General features: G+C 49.7%; 1 protein-coding gene across 3 annotated transcripts in view; it reads left to right on the top strand.

Annotated features, from left to right (window-relative positions):
- The window catches only part of LDLRAD3 (low density lipoprotein receptor class A domain containing 3), a 195,547-nt gene extending 180,987 nt beyond the window's left edge, over positions 1-14,560 (top strand). For all 3 annotated transcript variants that reach the window (XM_040495438.1, XM_040495439.1, XM_040495437.1), the window contains 2 exons: positions 9,516-9,861; positions 11,529-14,560. In XM_040495438.1, coding sequence (XP_040351372.1) covers positions 9,516-9,861; positions 11,529-11,766 — 584 coding nt within the window. In that variant the 3' untranslated portion in view covers positions 11,767-14,560. The remainder of the gene's footprint in view (positions 1-9,515; positions 9,862-11,528) is intronic.
- Positions 14,561-15,133: the final 573 nt, after the last annotated feature.

The raw sequence follows: 15,133 nt of genomic DNA, 5'->3' as shown, positions 1-15,133 counted from the left end.
CCCCCCCCCCCCCCCCCCCCCCCCCCCCCCCCCCCCCCCCCCCCCTAGGCGTTTGCTTCTCAGCTTCCACCTGTTAAGTTGGCAGCTGCAGCCACAGAACTTACCCCCGCCCGGCAACAGGGCCAGGGATGCCCCTATCTGATTTGTGAAGAGACAACTTCCAGAATGTTGGGAATGTGCTGTTTTGGAATATAATGAGTGTTCTGTCCATCCCAGGTAGCACCGAGACTGATGAAGTGGTTACAGCCTCTTGTGGAGCATCGCGGTGAACGTTTGCCTAATAAGAAAGCCTCCGAGAAGTCCTGTACTATAACGACCAATAATAACTAGGGTTTGCTGAGTACTTACTGTGCGCCAGATACTGTTTTAAACTTTTTAAATGTATTTTCTCTTTGTGTCCCTAGTCAACCCTACGAGGTGGATTCTACTATGACCCTGTTTCACAGATGAGGGTTTTGAGGTGCAGAGAGGAGAAGTAACTTGACCTAGGTCGCACAGCTCAGAAGTGACAGAGCTGAGAATTGAATCTAAACACTTGGGTTCCAGAGCCTGCGCTCTGAACAGCTACCAAGAGACTAGTTTGATTTGTTCGATCCAGTTTTCCTCACACCTGTTTGACCAAGGTCCCCGTTTTCACGGACTGTCTCTCGCCATCTCACTTACTCTGGAAGACTCTCCAGAATATGTTGACCAGAGTGTAGGATGCAGTCTCCATGGGAGCTCTTGGAGAAGGAAGACAACCCCACTGCTGGAGCACTGTGGTGGGGTGGCAAACGGGCAGGCGAAATGTGATGGATTTGGGCCTCAGACTCCTGAGTGCAAATGCTAGTTGTGCCAGCTGTTTGCTGTGTGACCCTCAGTACGTTACTTAACCCCTCTGGGCTTCAGTTTTCCCCTCTTGAAGGTTGGCAAGACCAGGCTTCACTCAGCTTCAGAGTTCCCCTTGTCTTCTTATTCACTGTTTGAGTCTCTCTGTAAATGAGGAGATTGTGAATGATCGTGTTCCAACGTTAGTTTCCAGATAGGAAAAGGTACTCGGGGAGTACCTACTTCTTTACAAGATTGCGTGGCCCTGAGGAGGACTCCCAGGAGAGAGCCTGGCCCTGGGCCACCAGGACTGCCTCTTGAGAGCGTGTGAAAAATGAAAACGAGTCATGGGTGAAGAGCAGGGGTTCCGGACCCAGACGCCTGGGCTCTTCCCGGTTTCTCTGCTGGGAAGCTGTAATGGTAGTCGTGAATGATAACTGAAGCTTTGGGCCAGTGGGCACGTTCCTTGACATCCCTGTGTTCCCATTTCCTCATCTATAAAATGGGCTGCTTTATAGGATGGCATATTTGTTTCCTGTGCTCACCGTAACAGACCCCCACAGACTGGATGCCTTAAAACAACAGAAATGCGTTCTCTCGCTGTCCTGGAGGCCAGGGGCCTGGGGTTAAAGGCTTGGCAGTGTTGGCTCTTTGTGGAGGCTCTGAGGGGAGTCTGTCCACGCCTCTCTCCTGGCTTCTGGTCGGCTGGGGCAACAGTGGCTTCAGTCTCCGCCTCCATCTTTCCATGGCCTTCTCCCTTGTCTTGTTTTGTGCCGTCTCCTTTTCTCTGCTTATAAGGACACTCCTCGTGGGATTGAGAGCCCTTCTAATTCGGGACGATCTCATCTTGGGAGCTTGACCTTAATTATATCTACAGAGACCCTTATAGGGTCTCTAACTTACTCAACACTGTGTTGGGCACCAACTGTAGCATGGGGGACAGAAGCAAGCCTGGGCCCACCCTCGCGGCTCTCACGGTCTGCTCCGTCTACCTGAATGTTGTTGTTGCATCTTTGGTAATAGAAAAAAAAAAAAAAAAAAAAGGCAGCCTAAATGTACATCTCATCAGCAGAGTGTTAAGTAAGTTGTGATGCGTGTATATAGTGGGATACTTCACAGCTACTCTTTAACAAAGGTGTGGGTGGGTGAGGAGAGATGCCCACATGCAGAAATATCTGGACAGCAGGAACGAAAGTGTGTGTGGGCATCCACAGAGAAGTTCTGAAGGATTTACACTGTGGGTCGAGAAACTAACAGCCAGGGGCGCCTGGGTGGCACAGTGGGTTGAGCGACCGACTTCGGCTCAGGTCATGATCTCGCGGTCCGTGGGTTCGAGCCCCACGTCGGGCTCTGTGCCTGGAGCCTGCTTCAGATTCTGTGCCTCCCTCTCTCTCTGCCCCTGCCCCACTCATGCGCTGTCTCTCCCTGTCTCAGAAATAAATAAACATTAAAAAAAAAAAAAAAGGGAAAGAAAGAAAAAGAAACTAACAGCCAGTGAGCGAAGTCCGAGCTGCTGCCTGTTTATGTAAATAAAATGTGATTGGGACACAACCGTCCTCATTCACCAGTGTATCCTCAGCCGCTTTTGTGCTACACCAGTAAAGTAGTTGTAACTGAAACTATATGACCCACAAAGCATGAAATACTACTGTCCAGCCCTTGACAGAAAAAGTTTGCCAAGCCCTGGTTTACACCAAACTCTTCAACTGTTTTGTCCTAGTAGGTTTGGGGGGTGGGGTGTGTGTGTGTGAACATTTCTATTTTGCTTTTAATTTTAATGGATTTTTTTAATCAGAAATAAAGCTCAGTTTAGAAGAAAAAAAAAAAGCATAAGGGACGCACCCTACCTGATTTTGAGACTAACTATAAAGCTCCAGTTATCAACATACTTAGTGGCATAAAGATTGGTATATGGTTCAGTCAAACAGAATAGAGAATCTAGAAGGAGACCTAGGCTTGTATGGTCAATTGATTTGCAACAAAGGTGCCAAGGTAATTCAGTCGGAAAGGGTAGGCTTTCAACAAATGGTTCTGGAACAATTGAATATCCAGAGGGAGGGGAGGAAAGAACATTGAACCATAAACAAAAATTAAGTTGCAGTGGATCAGAGATGTAAATGTGGGAGCTAAAGCGGTAAAATTTCTTCCCAGGCAAAGATTTCTTGGAGAGCACACAAAAAGCAGGAAACATAAGAGAAATAATTAATACAGTAGACTTCATAAGACAAATTTTAAACACTTGCTCTTCAAAAAGGCACTGTAAAGGAAGAGACAAGCCACAGACGGGGGAGAAAATATTTGCAAAACACATTTCTGGAAAAGGGATTGTATCCCAAAACGGACAAAGGATTCTTACTCCTCCCCAAGTAGCCAAACGACCAAATTTTAAAATGGGCAAGAGATGTAAATAGACACTTCAGCAAAGAAGATCTGCATGTGGTGAATCAGCACGGGAACAGAGGCTCAGTGGCGTCATTAGTCCCCGGGAAATGCAACCTAAAACCTCCGTGAGCTATAACTACGCGCCTGTCGGAATGGCTACAATTCAAGACTAGCCACGTTAAGTCCTGGTGAGGATGCAGAATGGCTGGGGGAAGAGAAAATGCTGCAGCCGCCCCGAGGAAACAGTGTGAGAGTTTCTTCTAAGAAGCCTACACTCCCCGTAGGACCCAGCAGCCTTACCCCTCAGGTGTAAACCCAAGAAATACGAAAATATTTGTCAGCACAAAGACCTGCATTCCAGAAACCGGAAACCACCCAGTTCCCCCTCTCAACACAAATTGTGGTCCCTGCGTACAACAGAATGCTACTTGCATTTAAAAAAAAATTTTTAATGGGTATTTATTTTTGAGAGAAAATCTCAGACACAATCTGAAGCAGGCTCCAGGCTCTGAGCTGTCAGCACAGAGCCCGACGCGGGGCTCCATCTCCGGAACGGCGAGATCGTGACCTGAGCTGAAGTCGGACGTTTAACTGACTGAGCCACCCAGGCACCCCAACTCCGCATTTTCAAAGAGGGAAGTACTAATACCCAGGAATATGGATGAATCTCAGAAGCATCATGCCAAGTGAAGGGAGCCAGATACAGCGGGCTATGTACTGTATAATTCCAGTTACATGACTTTCTGGAAAAAGCGAATCTCTTTGGACAGAACACAGATGAGTGTTTTCCAGGGGCGGTGAATTGACAACAGAGGAGCACAGAGAACTGGAGGGATGGAAAGGTTCTGTATCTTGTTTGTGGTCGTGGTTATGCAGCTGTTTCACTTTGTTCAACTCTAACTGCACGTTTTGAAAGGGTGCATCTGAGTGTGTGTAAATTATATATACTTCGATCAACCTGACTTTTTAAAATATATAATCTGGAGGAAAGTATACTTTAAAAATAATTTTTCTTTTATAAAAGGCACACAGGAGTTGATTTTTCAGGGGAGTGATAAGGAGTCGGCTTGAACAGGGCAGTGAACATTCCAACAGGGACTCTGGACTCTGGGGGTCAGGCGTGGATGCCATTCTCAGGGCGTGGTGAGCCAGTCAGGGGTCTCAAGTGAGGGAACAATGGTGAGGCATGAACCCCGAGGGGTCCGTACGTTACAGGGAGAGAAGGAAGGGAAACCAAGACGTACAGTCAGCGTAGGCAGTGACAAAGTTGGTTGACGGTAGGCATGGTTTTAGAACGGATAATACAATACTAAGAGAAAGAAAGGGGTGAACAAATCTCTCTCACCTCTGCCCTCCATGCTGGGAGCTCCCAGCGTTACCAATTCTGTGTGTCCTAGAAACGTTCCACACAGTCTTGCTCCTGGGTGGTTCAGTCGGTTGAACGTCTGACTTCGGCTCAGGTCATGATCTCACGGTCTGTGAGTTCGAGCCCCACATCAGGCTCTGTACTGACAGCTCAGAGCCTGCAGCCTGCTTCGGATTCTGTGTCTCCCTTCTCTCTCGGCCCCTTCTCCGCTCATTCTCTGTCTCTGTCTCTGTCTCTGTCTCTCTCTCTCTCTCTCTCTCTCTCAAGAATGAAAATTAAAAAAAAAAAAAATGTCCCATGCATTTTTTTTAAATGTGTATTTATTTTAGAGACAGAGTGTGAGCAGGGGAGGGGCAGAAAGAGAGGGAGACGCAGAATCCAAAGCAGGCTCCAGGCTCTGAGCTGTCGGCACAGAGTCCGACGAGGGGCTCGAACCCACGAACTGCGAGATCGTGACCTGAGCTGAAGTCGGCCCCTTAACCGACTGAGCCACCCAGGAGCCCCTCCATGCATTCTTCATTGAACTTTGCTTCTTTTCCCGTATCAAGATATCTTTCAGATGGTTCCATATCAGTGTATGTAGAGCTGCCCTGATCTTTTCGAGAGGTGTGGTATTGTATGGATATCACAGCTAATGGTTCATTTAGCCCGGCCACAATTGATAGACATTTAGATCATTTCCGATATGTGTGCTATTACAAATGATGCATCCGTGAACACTCACATTAAAAAGTCATTTCTCATCTGTGTGAGTGTATCTGTCAGATAGACCCTAGAGAGCGGAATGGTTGCACCAAAGAAGATGTACGTTTTTATTTTGCTGTGTATTGCGAGCCCTGTCTCCACCTGGGCTGCACCAGTTCACCCTCCCATCAACCGTGCATGGGTAATTACACCTGTTTTCCTCAGACCTGGCCAGCAAAACGTGAAATCAAACTTTGCGTTGGCCCCTGTGCTAGGTGAGAAATTGCGTCTCCTGGGAAATCTGATTTGCGTCTGGAGGAAGGAATAGTTTAGAAGCAAAGAGACACCCAGTCACGAGCGCCGGCTGCTTTCGCACCTCCCTCAGGCCAGACAGCGCCTCTCCGTGAATTAGAAAGGGGCCCTCCTCCTCCGGACACCTGAGTGCCCTCTGCCGGAAGACTGTGGTGATAACCGTACAAATCTGAGATGACTCTGCGGCGGAGACACCCCCTGGCGCTGGGGACAACACAGCCTGCTCTACCCCAGGCATGACGGGAGCTGCTGGCGGTTTTGAGAGCACCGTGGTCTCCGGGTGGTAACCAGATTGCCTGCAATTAATGTAGCGGAAACAGCGGATACAGGACAGGAATTCCAGCTGACAGCGGAGCAGAGGGCATTGGCTTGAGGGACAGCCAGAATAAATGGAAACTTCATTATCCATGGATTATGCACTTAGAACTCAGGTCCCAGGCAACTCTGATATTAGTAATTTGGCCAGCGGGCTCATTAAGCTCTTAAGAAAAGTGAATCTAGTTAATGAATTAATACAAGATGACATTTTACACACCGAGCAGAAACGAGACCGGGCACCACTGAGTTATGTAACATCGTAATTTCTCGAGTGAACGTGATTGCTGCTTCTTGCCTGCCAAAGTGGGCAGATCTGGAGAGAGCCTGCTTTCGGAGACACAAATGAGCCTGCTAAGATCTGCAGTCGTTTAAAGCGCTCCCTCTTGTGTTCTTAAAACTTCAAGTGGTTACACGCAAGGTAGTGTTTTAAAATCTCTGGACCCGTTTGCTTTCCTGAGGAAAATCCACCTGCTTTCGTGTTTTAGGAGACATATCGCCCTAAAAAGGAGCTCATTCAATTCTTACCCTCTCTTCCATTCTTACTGCCCCCCCCACACACCACCCCCCTGCCAGAGCGAGGCTTCTCCAGCCTCTGCCTCTGGTCCAGAGAAGTTGGTGAGCAGAATGGAAAGAATGTGAACACTCAGAGTTAGCATTATCCAGTTGGGGATGATGACAAGTTCTGGGGGTGGATGGTGGTGAGAGTTGCACAGCTATGTGAATGTACTTGGTGCCAGTGAACGATGCCCTTGAAAAGGGTGAGAATGGCAAATTTTATAAGTTACATGCATATTTTACACAATAAAAAAGCAAGAAGAACTGGCATTAACCGAGGGCAAACACTTGCCAGGCACCTCACCTATATATTGTACTTTACCTTCCCAGTAATCCAAGGATTCGGCTACTCTTTTTCCCACCACTGCCACTGCCGCCATTTTAAACATGGAGGCAGCTGGGGCTCATGAAGGTGCAGTCAGTTGCTTCAGCAGCAGCCAGAAGTGATGTCCCCAGAGGGGCACCTGGGTGGCTCAGTCGGTTAAGCGTCCGACTTCGGCTCAGGTCATCATCTCGCAGTTCGTGAGGTCGAGCCCCGCGTCGGGCTCTGTGCTGACGGCTCAGAGCCTGGAGCCTGCTTCGGATTCTGTGTCTCCCTCTCTGTCTCTGCCCCTCCCCTGCTCAGGTTCTGTCTCTCTGTCACTCTCAAAAGTAAATAAACATTAGGAAAAAAAATGTTAGAAGTGATGGCCCCAGGATTCAGCCCCTCAGCTCTGTGCTTGACATCACAGAATGAAGAAGATATTTTCTTTCAAGCCTGAATTCTGAAACATACACACATAGAAGCCCCCACCCGGCTTTTAGTTATCTAAACTGAGAGCAGACAGTTCTCCAGCAGCACCCCAGATGGTCACAGCTAATAGACTCGAGAAAAATCCCAAACTGCCTCCTTCCCTCAACTGTCTGCAGCACACTTCTGTGTGTTGTCTAACATCTTACTTGCATCTTTCTGTATAGTTAATCATTGAAACAGCGACCTACAGGAACATCGTAGCTTTTCGTTCCTGTTTGAATGTGGCCAGAAAGAAATGAACATAAAGCCTGGAGCTTGAGGGGGAAAATCTTCATGTGTCTCAGATTAGGATTGTTTGGGGGAATCGAGACGTTTATATCAGGAAAGGAGAGAAGGTAGTGTGTTCCCCAGCACATGGTTGTTTTTGTTTTTTGTTTTTTGTTTTTTTAATGTTCGTTTTTGAGAGAGAGAGGGAGACACAGAATCCGAAGCAGGCTCCAGGCTCCGAGCCGTCAGCACAGAGCCCGACGCGGGGCTCGAACCCACAAACTGCAAGGTCATGACCTGAGCCGAAGTCGGACGCTTAACCGACTGAGCCCTCCCACCCAGCGTGTGGTTTTTTGATGGAGAAGTATCTGGGTTCTAGGCCTGGACTCTTCTACTTGCATCGTATGTGAACTTAGACAAGTTAAATCACCTCTGAGCCACTCTGCCGTCTGGAAAATAGGAATCATAAAATACTGACAGCACCTGCCTTACCAGGGTGTGTGAATACGTGTTTTTTTTCCGCTGAGCTGAAGGCATTTATTGAGTGCCTGCTCCGTGCCCGGCACCATCCCGCACACTGGGGATGCTGTGATGAACAGGACGGGCGTACATCTGGTGACAAGGGATTGGGAACGCTTGGCCCAGCTCCAGGACACAGGGCCCGGGCCACTGGGGTTGCTGCTCCCGCTGCTACTTTACATCTAGGTTTTGGCGCCTGTGGACCCACCAAAACCTCACTGCTTCAGAGGTTGGACGCGCACAGGGGGTGGTCACCAGATTTGCTCACTTGGGCTGTATTTAGACTATTCTTCCAGCTGGGCCACAACAGTGGTAGTCGTGGTTCTTCTGCAGAGATGAGGAGTCCCCAGCTTGAGACACCACTCTGGTTTCCTAGGGTCAGCCTGGACCTTGTCTTGTTGCCACATGTGTTCTGCTGACCGGAAAGCCCCTCACCTGAGAGTATGAAGCATGGCTTGTTATACACTTGGAAAGGCGGGGTGGGCCACCTGCCGGGGGTAGGACATGTACCAGACCGTTGCTTGCAGACTCCGAGGAAGTGCTTGCAGATTGCCTAGCGAGTCTGGTTAGGGGGCCGCAGGACGGAGCTTTAGGGGCAGGGCTCTGATGTCAGATCACTGGGCTCAGATCAGACACCGCTGTTTTTTCCTAACCCTGTGACCCTCATTAGGGGACCCAACCCCTCTGAGCTTCCCTTTCCTCATCTGAAAAAGAAGGCGGTTACAGCATCTAATTCATGGACTTGCTGTGAGGCAAGTAGATGGAATAAAGCATGTGTCTGTATGTCTCGAACACGCACCCCCGTAGCACAATGTGTCAGCTGTTCTGAGTGCTCGATCATTATTCACACATTCCATGCTCCCGATTGCCCAGGGGATTGGTCACTCTTACTATCCCCATTTTACAGACGAGGAAATTACAGCACAGAGAGGTTGGCCACTTTCCAAGGGGCACATAGACAGGGAGTTCATTCATTTGTTGAATGAACGAACGAATGAGTTCCAAAGGGCACAGAGGCTGGGACTTGAACCTAGTCTGGCTCCAGGGTGCATGATGTCGGCCTGTGCCGTGCTGGCTCTCTATCTTGAAAGCTCCAGATGGGGCCTGGTGTAAAATAAGCACTCTGCAGACAGAGGGAGCCCCAGCCAAACCGACCCCTGTTCCTCGTAGACGTGATACTTCGAATTCCCAGGGGATTTCCAGCCCCGGGGAACCATTCATCTGTTTCCTGTCTCTATAAATTTGCCATTCCTGGACATTTCCTATAAATGGAATGATACAGCATGTGTGCGTCTGGCTTCTTTCGTCTGGCATAATGGTTTCAAGGTTCACCCGTGGTGTCACATGCATCAGTCCTTTTTATGGCCAAACAGTATCCCGTCGTGTGGGCATCCCGCATTTTGTTTATCCATTCACCAGTCACTGGACACGATGGGGCGGTTTCCACGTTCCGGCTGTTGCGAATCGTGTTGCTCTGAACGTTTGCGTGCGCTTCCTGGGACTGACTCCGAAGCAGAAGGTGAGCCGGATTGGTAACCTCCCTCCTCTTTTCTCCCCTCTGGGGTTTCGCAGAACCAGGCAGTGGGCAGGTGTTTGTGACCTCAGAGAACCAGCTCGTGTACTACCCCAGCATCACCTACGCCATCATCGGCAGCTCTGTCATCTTCGTGCTGGTGGTGGCCCTGCTGGCCCTGGTCCTGCACCACCAGCGGAAGAGGAACAACCTCATGACGCTTCCGGTGCACCGGCTGCAGCATCCCGTGCTGCTCTCCCGCCTGGTGGTCCTGGACCACCCCCACCACTGCAACGTCACCTACAACGTCAACAATGGCATCCAGTACGTGGCCAGCCAGGCCGAGCAGAACGCGTCGGAAGTGGGCTCCCCGCCCTCCTACTCAGAGGCCCTGCTGGACCAAAGGTGCGTGCTGGGTGGCAGAGCCTGGGGGAGGGAGGTCAGCGTGGGGAACGCGGGACAGGCGCACACACCTGGGTTCCGGGTGCCTGCCACGAGCCCGCGCTCAGCAGCAGACGCGACAGCAGTGTCTGGCCTTTACCGGGTCCTGGCAAGACAGTATCATCTCATTTACTCCTCTCTGCAAGCCACTGGGGGAGATTCATTATTTGCCTTCGTTTTACAGACGAGCACACGGAGGCTCTGGGATGTTAAGTTACTTGTCCCAGGACATAGACCTAGGATCCTGGCCAACTCAGCCACACCGATACATGTTCAGACCATGGGGCCTCACCCCCTACTCCAGAACAGCGCCAGTGGCCATATTAGAGGTGGTTCATACTGTTGAACCAATGAACGCACGGATGAATGAATGAATGAATGAATGAGTTCCTTGCTTGCCTTCGTTTATAAAATGAAAGGAGTAGAATAGAGCACTCTCAAGCTTTTTAAAACAACAGGACCCTCATTTCAAATGGAGTTGGACTAGAAAGCCCAACAGAGAAAGTCAAAAAGCAGAATTCTGTATGGAAGCAGGTGGTAGGCCTCCCCACCCTCCCCTCCCTTCTTGGGTGACCTCCAGGGTGTCCCCAAGAACCCATTTGGGAAGTTCACTTTGGCTCTCAGAGTCAAAGAAGAGTGCTCTCTTCCTCTGAGCCCAGGACTTACCCGGTGCGGCGAGAGGCCTTTTGAAGCTCTTGTGCCCGGGCTGACTGGGCTCCTCTCCCCGCTCCAGTGGCAGCTCTCGTATATTTTAAACTTTGTTTCTCCTTCTCATAAAAGATAACCGTCACTTGAGCGGGCTGTGCTTAAGGACGTCGTTGCAAATAAGCGTCCGAGCCCAGGACCTCACTCACCACTCATAACCTCTTTATTTGGACCCTCCAATGCAGAGTAAAGTTTAAATTGCAGAATCTGGAGTCGGAACACCTGGGTTTCAATCCCAGAACTGCTGCTTACTAGTTATTTGTGGTCCTCTGCAAGTCACTTAATGCCCCCTTGCCTCAGTTTCCTCCCCAGTACAATGGCCTGCCCTGAATGCGCTTGTGAGCACTAAATAAGGTAATGAAGGTAAGGCAGGGGGGCATGGTGTCTGACTCCCAGTGAGCACTGCAAAATAGACTCTTCCCTTAAGTTATCGCCCTGCAAGCTAGGTGTCATTATTACCCCTTCTGCAGAGCACCGAGCCATTGAGAAGATACCCTCTCACCCAAGTCCACATTGCCAATTCTTGACTTTCAGTAAGAACCCCAAATTCTGTGGACCGTCAGAGGTTCAGTCCTGGACCGCAGGGCCCCTCGCTGGTGGAGCCAAGTGTCCCCGCCAGGCCGCCCAGGACAAGGCAAGGGGACGCTTGGCATCCTCGACCCGGGGCCACCCAGAGGATGTGGCGTGGACACCTGCCCACGCGGCACGAGCCAGCCAGAGCACACTGACCTTTGTCCGTTCCCTTGGTCTTGTCGCAGACCAAGGGTCCTCCCAGAGCCCGGAGAGCCGCCCCACCTGGGGGACACATCAGCATCCCACAGACCGGGGCGGAAGGTGGGGCGACCGCCTTGCCTTGGCTTCTGACACGTCGTCCTCCCTCCCCTGTCCCCTGCCTCTCCCGCCCCATCCTGCCTTCTTCTTTGCAGACCCGCGTGGTACGACCTTCCTCCGCCGCCCTACTCCTCCGACACTGAGTCTCTGAACCAAGCGGACCTGCCCCCTTACCGCTCCCGCTCCGGGAGTGCCGACAGCGCCAGCTCCCAGGCGGCCAGCAGCCTCCTGAGCGCGGCAGACAGCGGCCATGGCCCGGGGCAGCCCGGCCCCACGGAGAGCGCCGCGGGGCCCAGGGACTCCACGCCCAGCCAGGGCACCGCAGAAGTATAAATCTGGCGCTTCCAAAGTCCATGTGGGTTAATCTGCTCTGACTTGGTACCATCCTAACAATTCAGCTCATGGGGAGCTCCTCAGGGTGCCTCGAGGAGGGATTTCGGGTGTCAGCGGTCTCTCCGTCCCCTTCCTACCCTCTCCCCCCACCCCACCCCAGATTTCAGGGATGTTCTTTAGAAGGAGACCTGGTGTTTTTCTGGCCTCTCGGGCGACACGATGTGTTGTGCCATCTTTTCTGGGAGGTCACTCGTCCTGCGGGGCCCAGGAGCGTGAGCTCACTTGCCACGTCATTGTGTCATTGTTGGAATGTTGCGGACAAGGCAACGTAAGTTTGCAGGCGGCCGGATAAAGCGGCATTTGAGGAGTCCTGGGAAACGCAGCGCTCCTGTGCCGTGTTGGATGTCCAGAAGGGTGGGAGACACCAGCCCGAGTTCCCCGTGGCTGCTACCATATGGCTCCGTGGGAGGTTTGGGTCGGATGATCCTCCAGGAGGCCGTCGTGGATGGCTGCCCTGGGAAGAATCCAGGTGAGCACCAAAGCCTGCCCCACACTCTCCTGCGCGCCGCCCTAGGTTCGGCCGAGGCCGTGGCCAGAGGAAACAGCCATGAGTTACACCCTTCCGCAATCACCAGTGGCCTTTTGGTTCTCCGAGTGACTCTGAACCATTTACTTGATAGATTCAGGCTTTAAAACCTTCCCCAAGAATCCTTGTGTTGAGGGTTTTTCTCTGCAATGTGTCATCAGCCTCATCCCGGAACGGGCAGGGGGCCTCTGCCGTTGAGTTCGTCCGAGTTCCCAGCTCTTCAAATGCAAGCTGCCGAGAGCCTGGGCCTGCTGAGGGCCACAGCCCTTCTCTGGCTTCTGGACCGTCCCCTTCCTGGCTGTGACCTTCCCGGAGCCAAGGGCTGAGGACCCCAACTTGAATTGGCCAAAAATCTGATCTGGTCCTCCGTCCCTGTAAACCACGCCCATCTGTGCCCATCCATGCAACTTTCAACACTAGCTTCCGACGTCCCCTTAACACCCAGAAGTCATCTTACCTGTGCGTTTGGACTTGAGGACACTGTGGTTGATGACACACGTGAGAATGTTCAGGACCTCCCACCAGAGCTCCTGGGTCCCTGTGTTGCACACACTCCCCTTCCCAAGGCCCAGATACCAGCGTCCTGATTTAGGATTAGGGCTAGGGTTAGAGTCAGGGTCAGGCTCCTTCTGACTTGCCATAGTTTCTCCTCTAAAAGACGTGGACGGTAGATAATTTGGAGTCAAGATTTGCCATTCGGACTTTTTTTTGTTGTTTTTTAATCTCTTAGAAATGCATTTGAAACAGTGTGTTTGTTTTTTCCCTTCTAGTTAAGGGATTATTTATATGTGTATAGGAAAGCTGTCTCTTTGTTTTCTTTTGTTTTTCCTTTAGTGAGGTCCAAAGAAAGATACAAAAAGGAGATCACACCTTTGTCCCGCTGAGCCCTGACACCGGGTCACTGCAGACTGACCTGTGTGCCTGGCGTTCGTGCATTGTTGCACTTTGAGTTGTTATTTATCAAGTTCTTGAAGGTTGCAGAAGGAGGGATGTCTTTCTCCCTCAGTTCAGAGTCTCTGGGTTTCTGCTAGTGTTTCTCTTTCTCTGTGCCCAGCTAGCTGCAGGGCCCGCTCCCTGGAGATACAGTGGGTAGAAATGTAGGCGTTATTTGGCAAGAAACCACCCTGATGGGGCACAAAACTGGAACCAGGCGGAACCACTCCAGGCAGCGCTCACCCATTCAGGACTTCTTCCCGCAGCGGAAGAAATTTTCGGTAACCTCTTTGATGCTAATTTAAATGGAGCCTGCAGGAGTGGGGGACGAAGTAGCATTTAGTGATCCTGTTCTGTGGACTTTTTTGGGTTTTGTTTTTTTTTTTAACCATATCCAAAATATGTTACAGGAAAGCTAGCGACTTGGTGATTTCTTTCTTTCTAAGTTAAAGAAAAGGAGGCTAGTCGTTTCTGTCTTTAATTTTTTAAATAACACTTGAGTTATTTTCCAAGTACTCTGATAAAGAAAGAACTTAATGATGGTATCCAGAGTGTGGTAGGAACTCTGGCTGAACATTTCATCTCCTTTATTTCTTCTCCCTTTGATGGGCCCATGCTCCTTTCCGGTATTTTGGAAGTTGTTTAGAAGAAAGGATTCTAATTTTAATTAATTGTGCAGTGAATTAATCTCACTCGCTTTTCTGCTTCCAGGCATCTTAGGAAAAACAAATGGTCTTAGTAGATAAGAAAACCTATTAATGTTGTTGTTTTTTTTAAATAAACACAGGGACATTTTTATTATAGATTTGATTTTTTTAATGAATCTTTTTAAAAATATATAAATAGGGCACCAAAGCTACAGGGGTTTTTCCTGTTTTTCCCCCTACTCAAAATGGCAAATAAGTGGCCAGCAATATTTTTTAACTCATTTCCATCCAGAATATTTTTTTATACATTGCCTAAATCTACACCAACCAGGAAACCGTCTCTGTGCTTTTTCTCAGATGAGAGCAGCGAATTCTTTTTTATTTTAGCATTAAAATGAGCGGCACTGTAATTGATAGCTTACCCCCTGATTCAGCCCCTACTCTGAAACTGACATCGTTTTCAAACATGCAACAAAGTGGTTGATAAATAGTGTGTGATGTTCAGAGTTGATGCAAACTGGAAAGTTTGTGTGTGGTTGCTTTTTGTGTTTTGGTTAAGTTTTGGTTTGGGTTTTTGTTTTTGTTTCTTAATTTTTATACTTTTAAATAAACTTGCAGTTTCATTCTTTCTGTTGGTGTGAATGGTTCTTAATACACGTTTCTCCTCCATGGCAATATAACAAGTGTATGGTCACTTCTTTTGGCTTCCGCAGTGAATTTATGCCATAATGAAATGAGAAAAAAGGAAGACTATAGCGATGGGACCTCAAAATGTGATGTGGTTTATGGATTCCATAGCCCGTGTGGCTAAGGTGCAGAGGTGAAGTCATGGACACCAGTTAGTACCATCGGCCCATCAGGAGATGGGCATTAATTGCCATTACTGTGGTGCTGTTTGAGGGAAAAGGTCAAGTGACTGGGACAGCTGTTACAGAGTCTGACCGCATATTCAAGGGCACACCACAGTTCTTGCACAGGTAGGCTGGTTGTTAGTTTTGAACCCCAAATGGCTCAGACTGGCCCTACCAGTGATGGTAACATCTTCGTGCTCTTTTAAAAAATTTTTTTCTTAACATTTACTTATCTTTGAGAGAGAGAGAGAGAGAGAGGGAGACAGAGTGCAAGTGGAGGAGGGACAGAGAGAGAGGGAGACACAGGACCCAAAGCAGGCTTCAGGCTCTGAGCTGTCAGCACAGAGCCC

Source organism: Herpailurus yagouaroundi, unplaced genomic scaffold (genome assembly GCF_014898765.1).
Source record: "Herpailurus yagouaroundi ecotype Mexico unplaced genomic scaffold, PumYag 187, whole genome shotgun sequence".
NCBI classification, from domain to species: Eukaryota; Metazoa; Chordata; class Mammalia; order Carnivora; family Felidae; genus Herpailurus; species Herpailurus yagouaroundi.
Note: the sequence above shows the minus strand (reverse complement) of the source record. Positions and strands in the feature narration are given on the sequence as shown.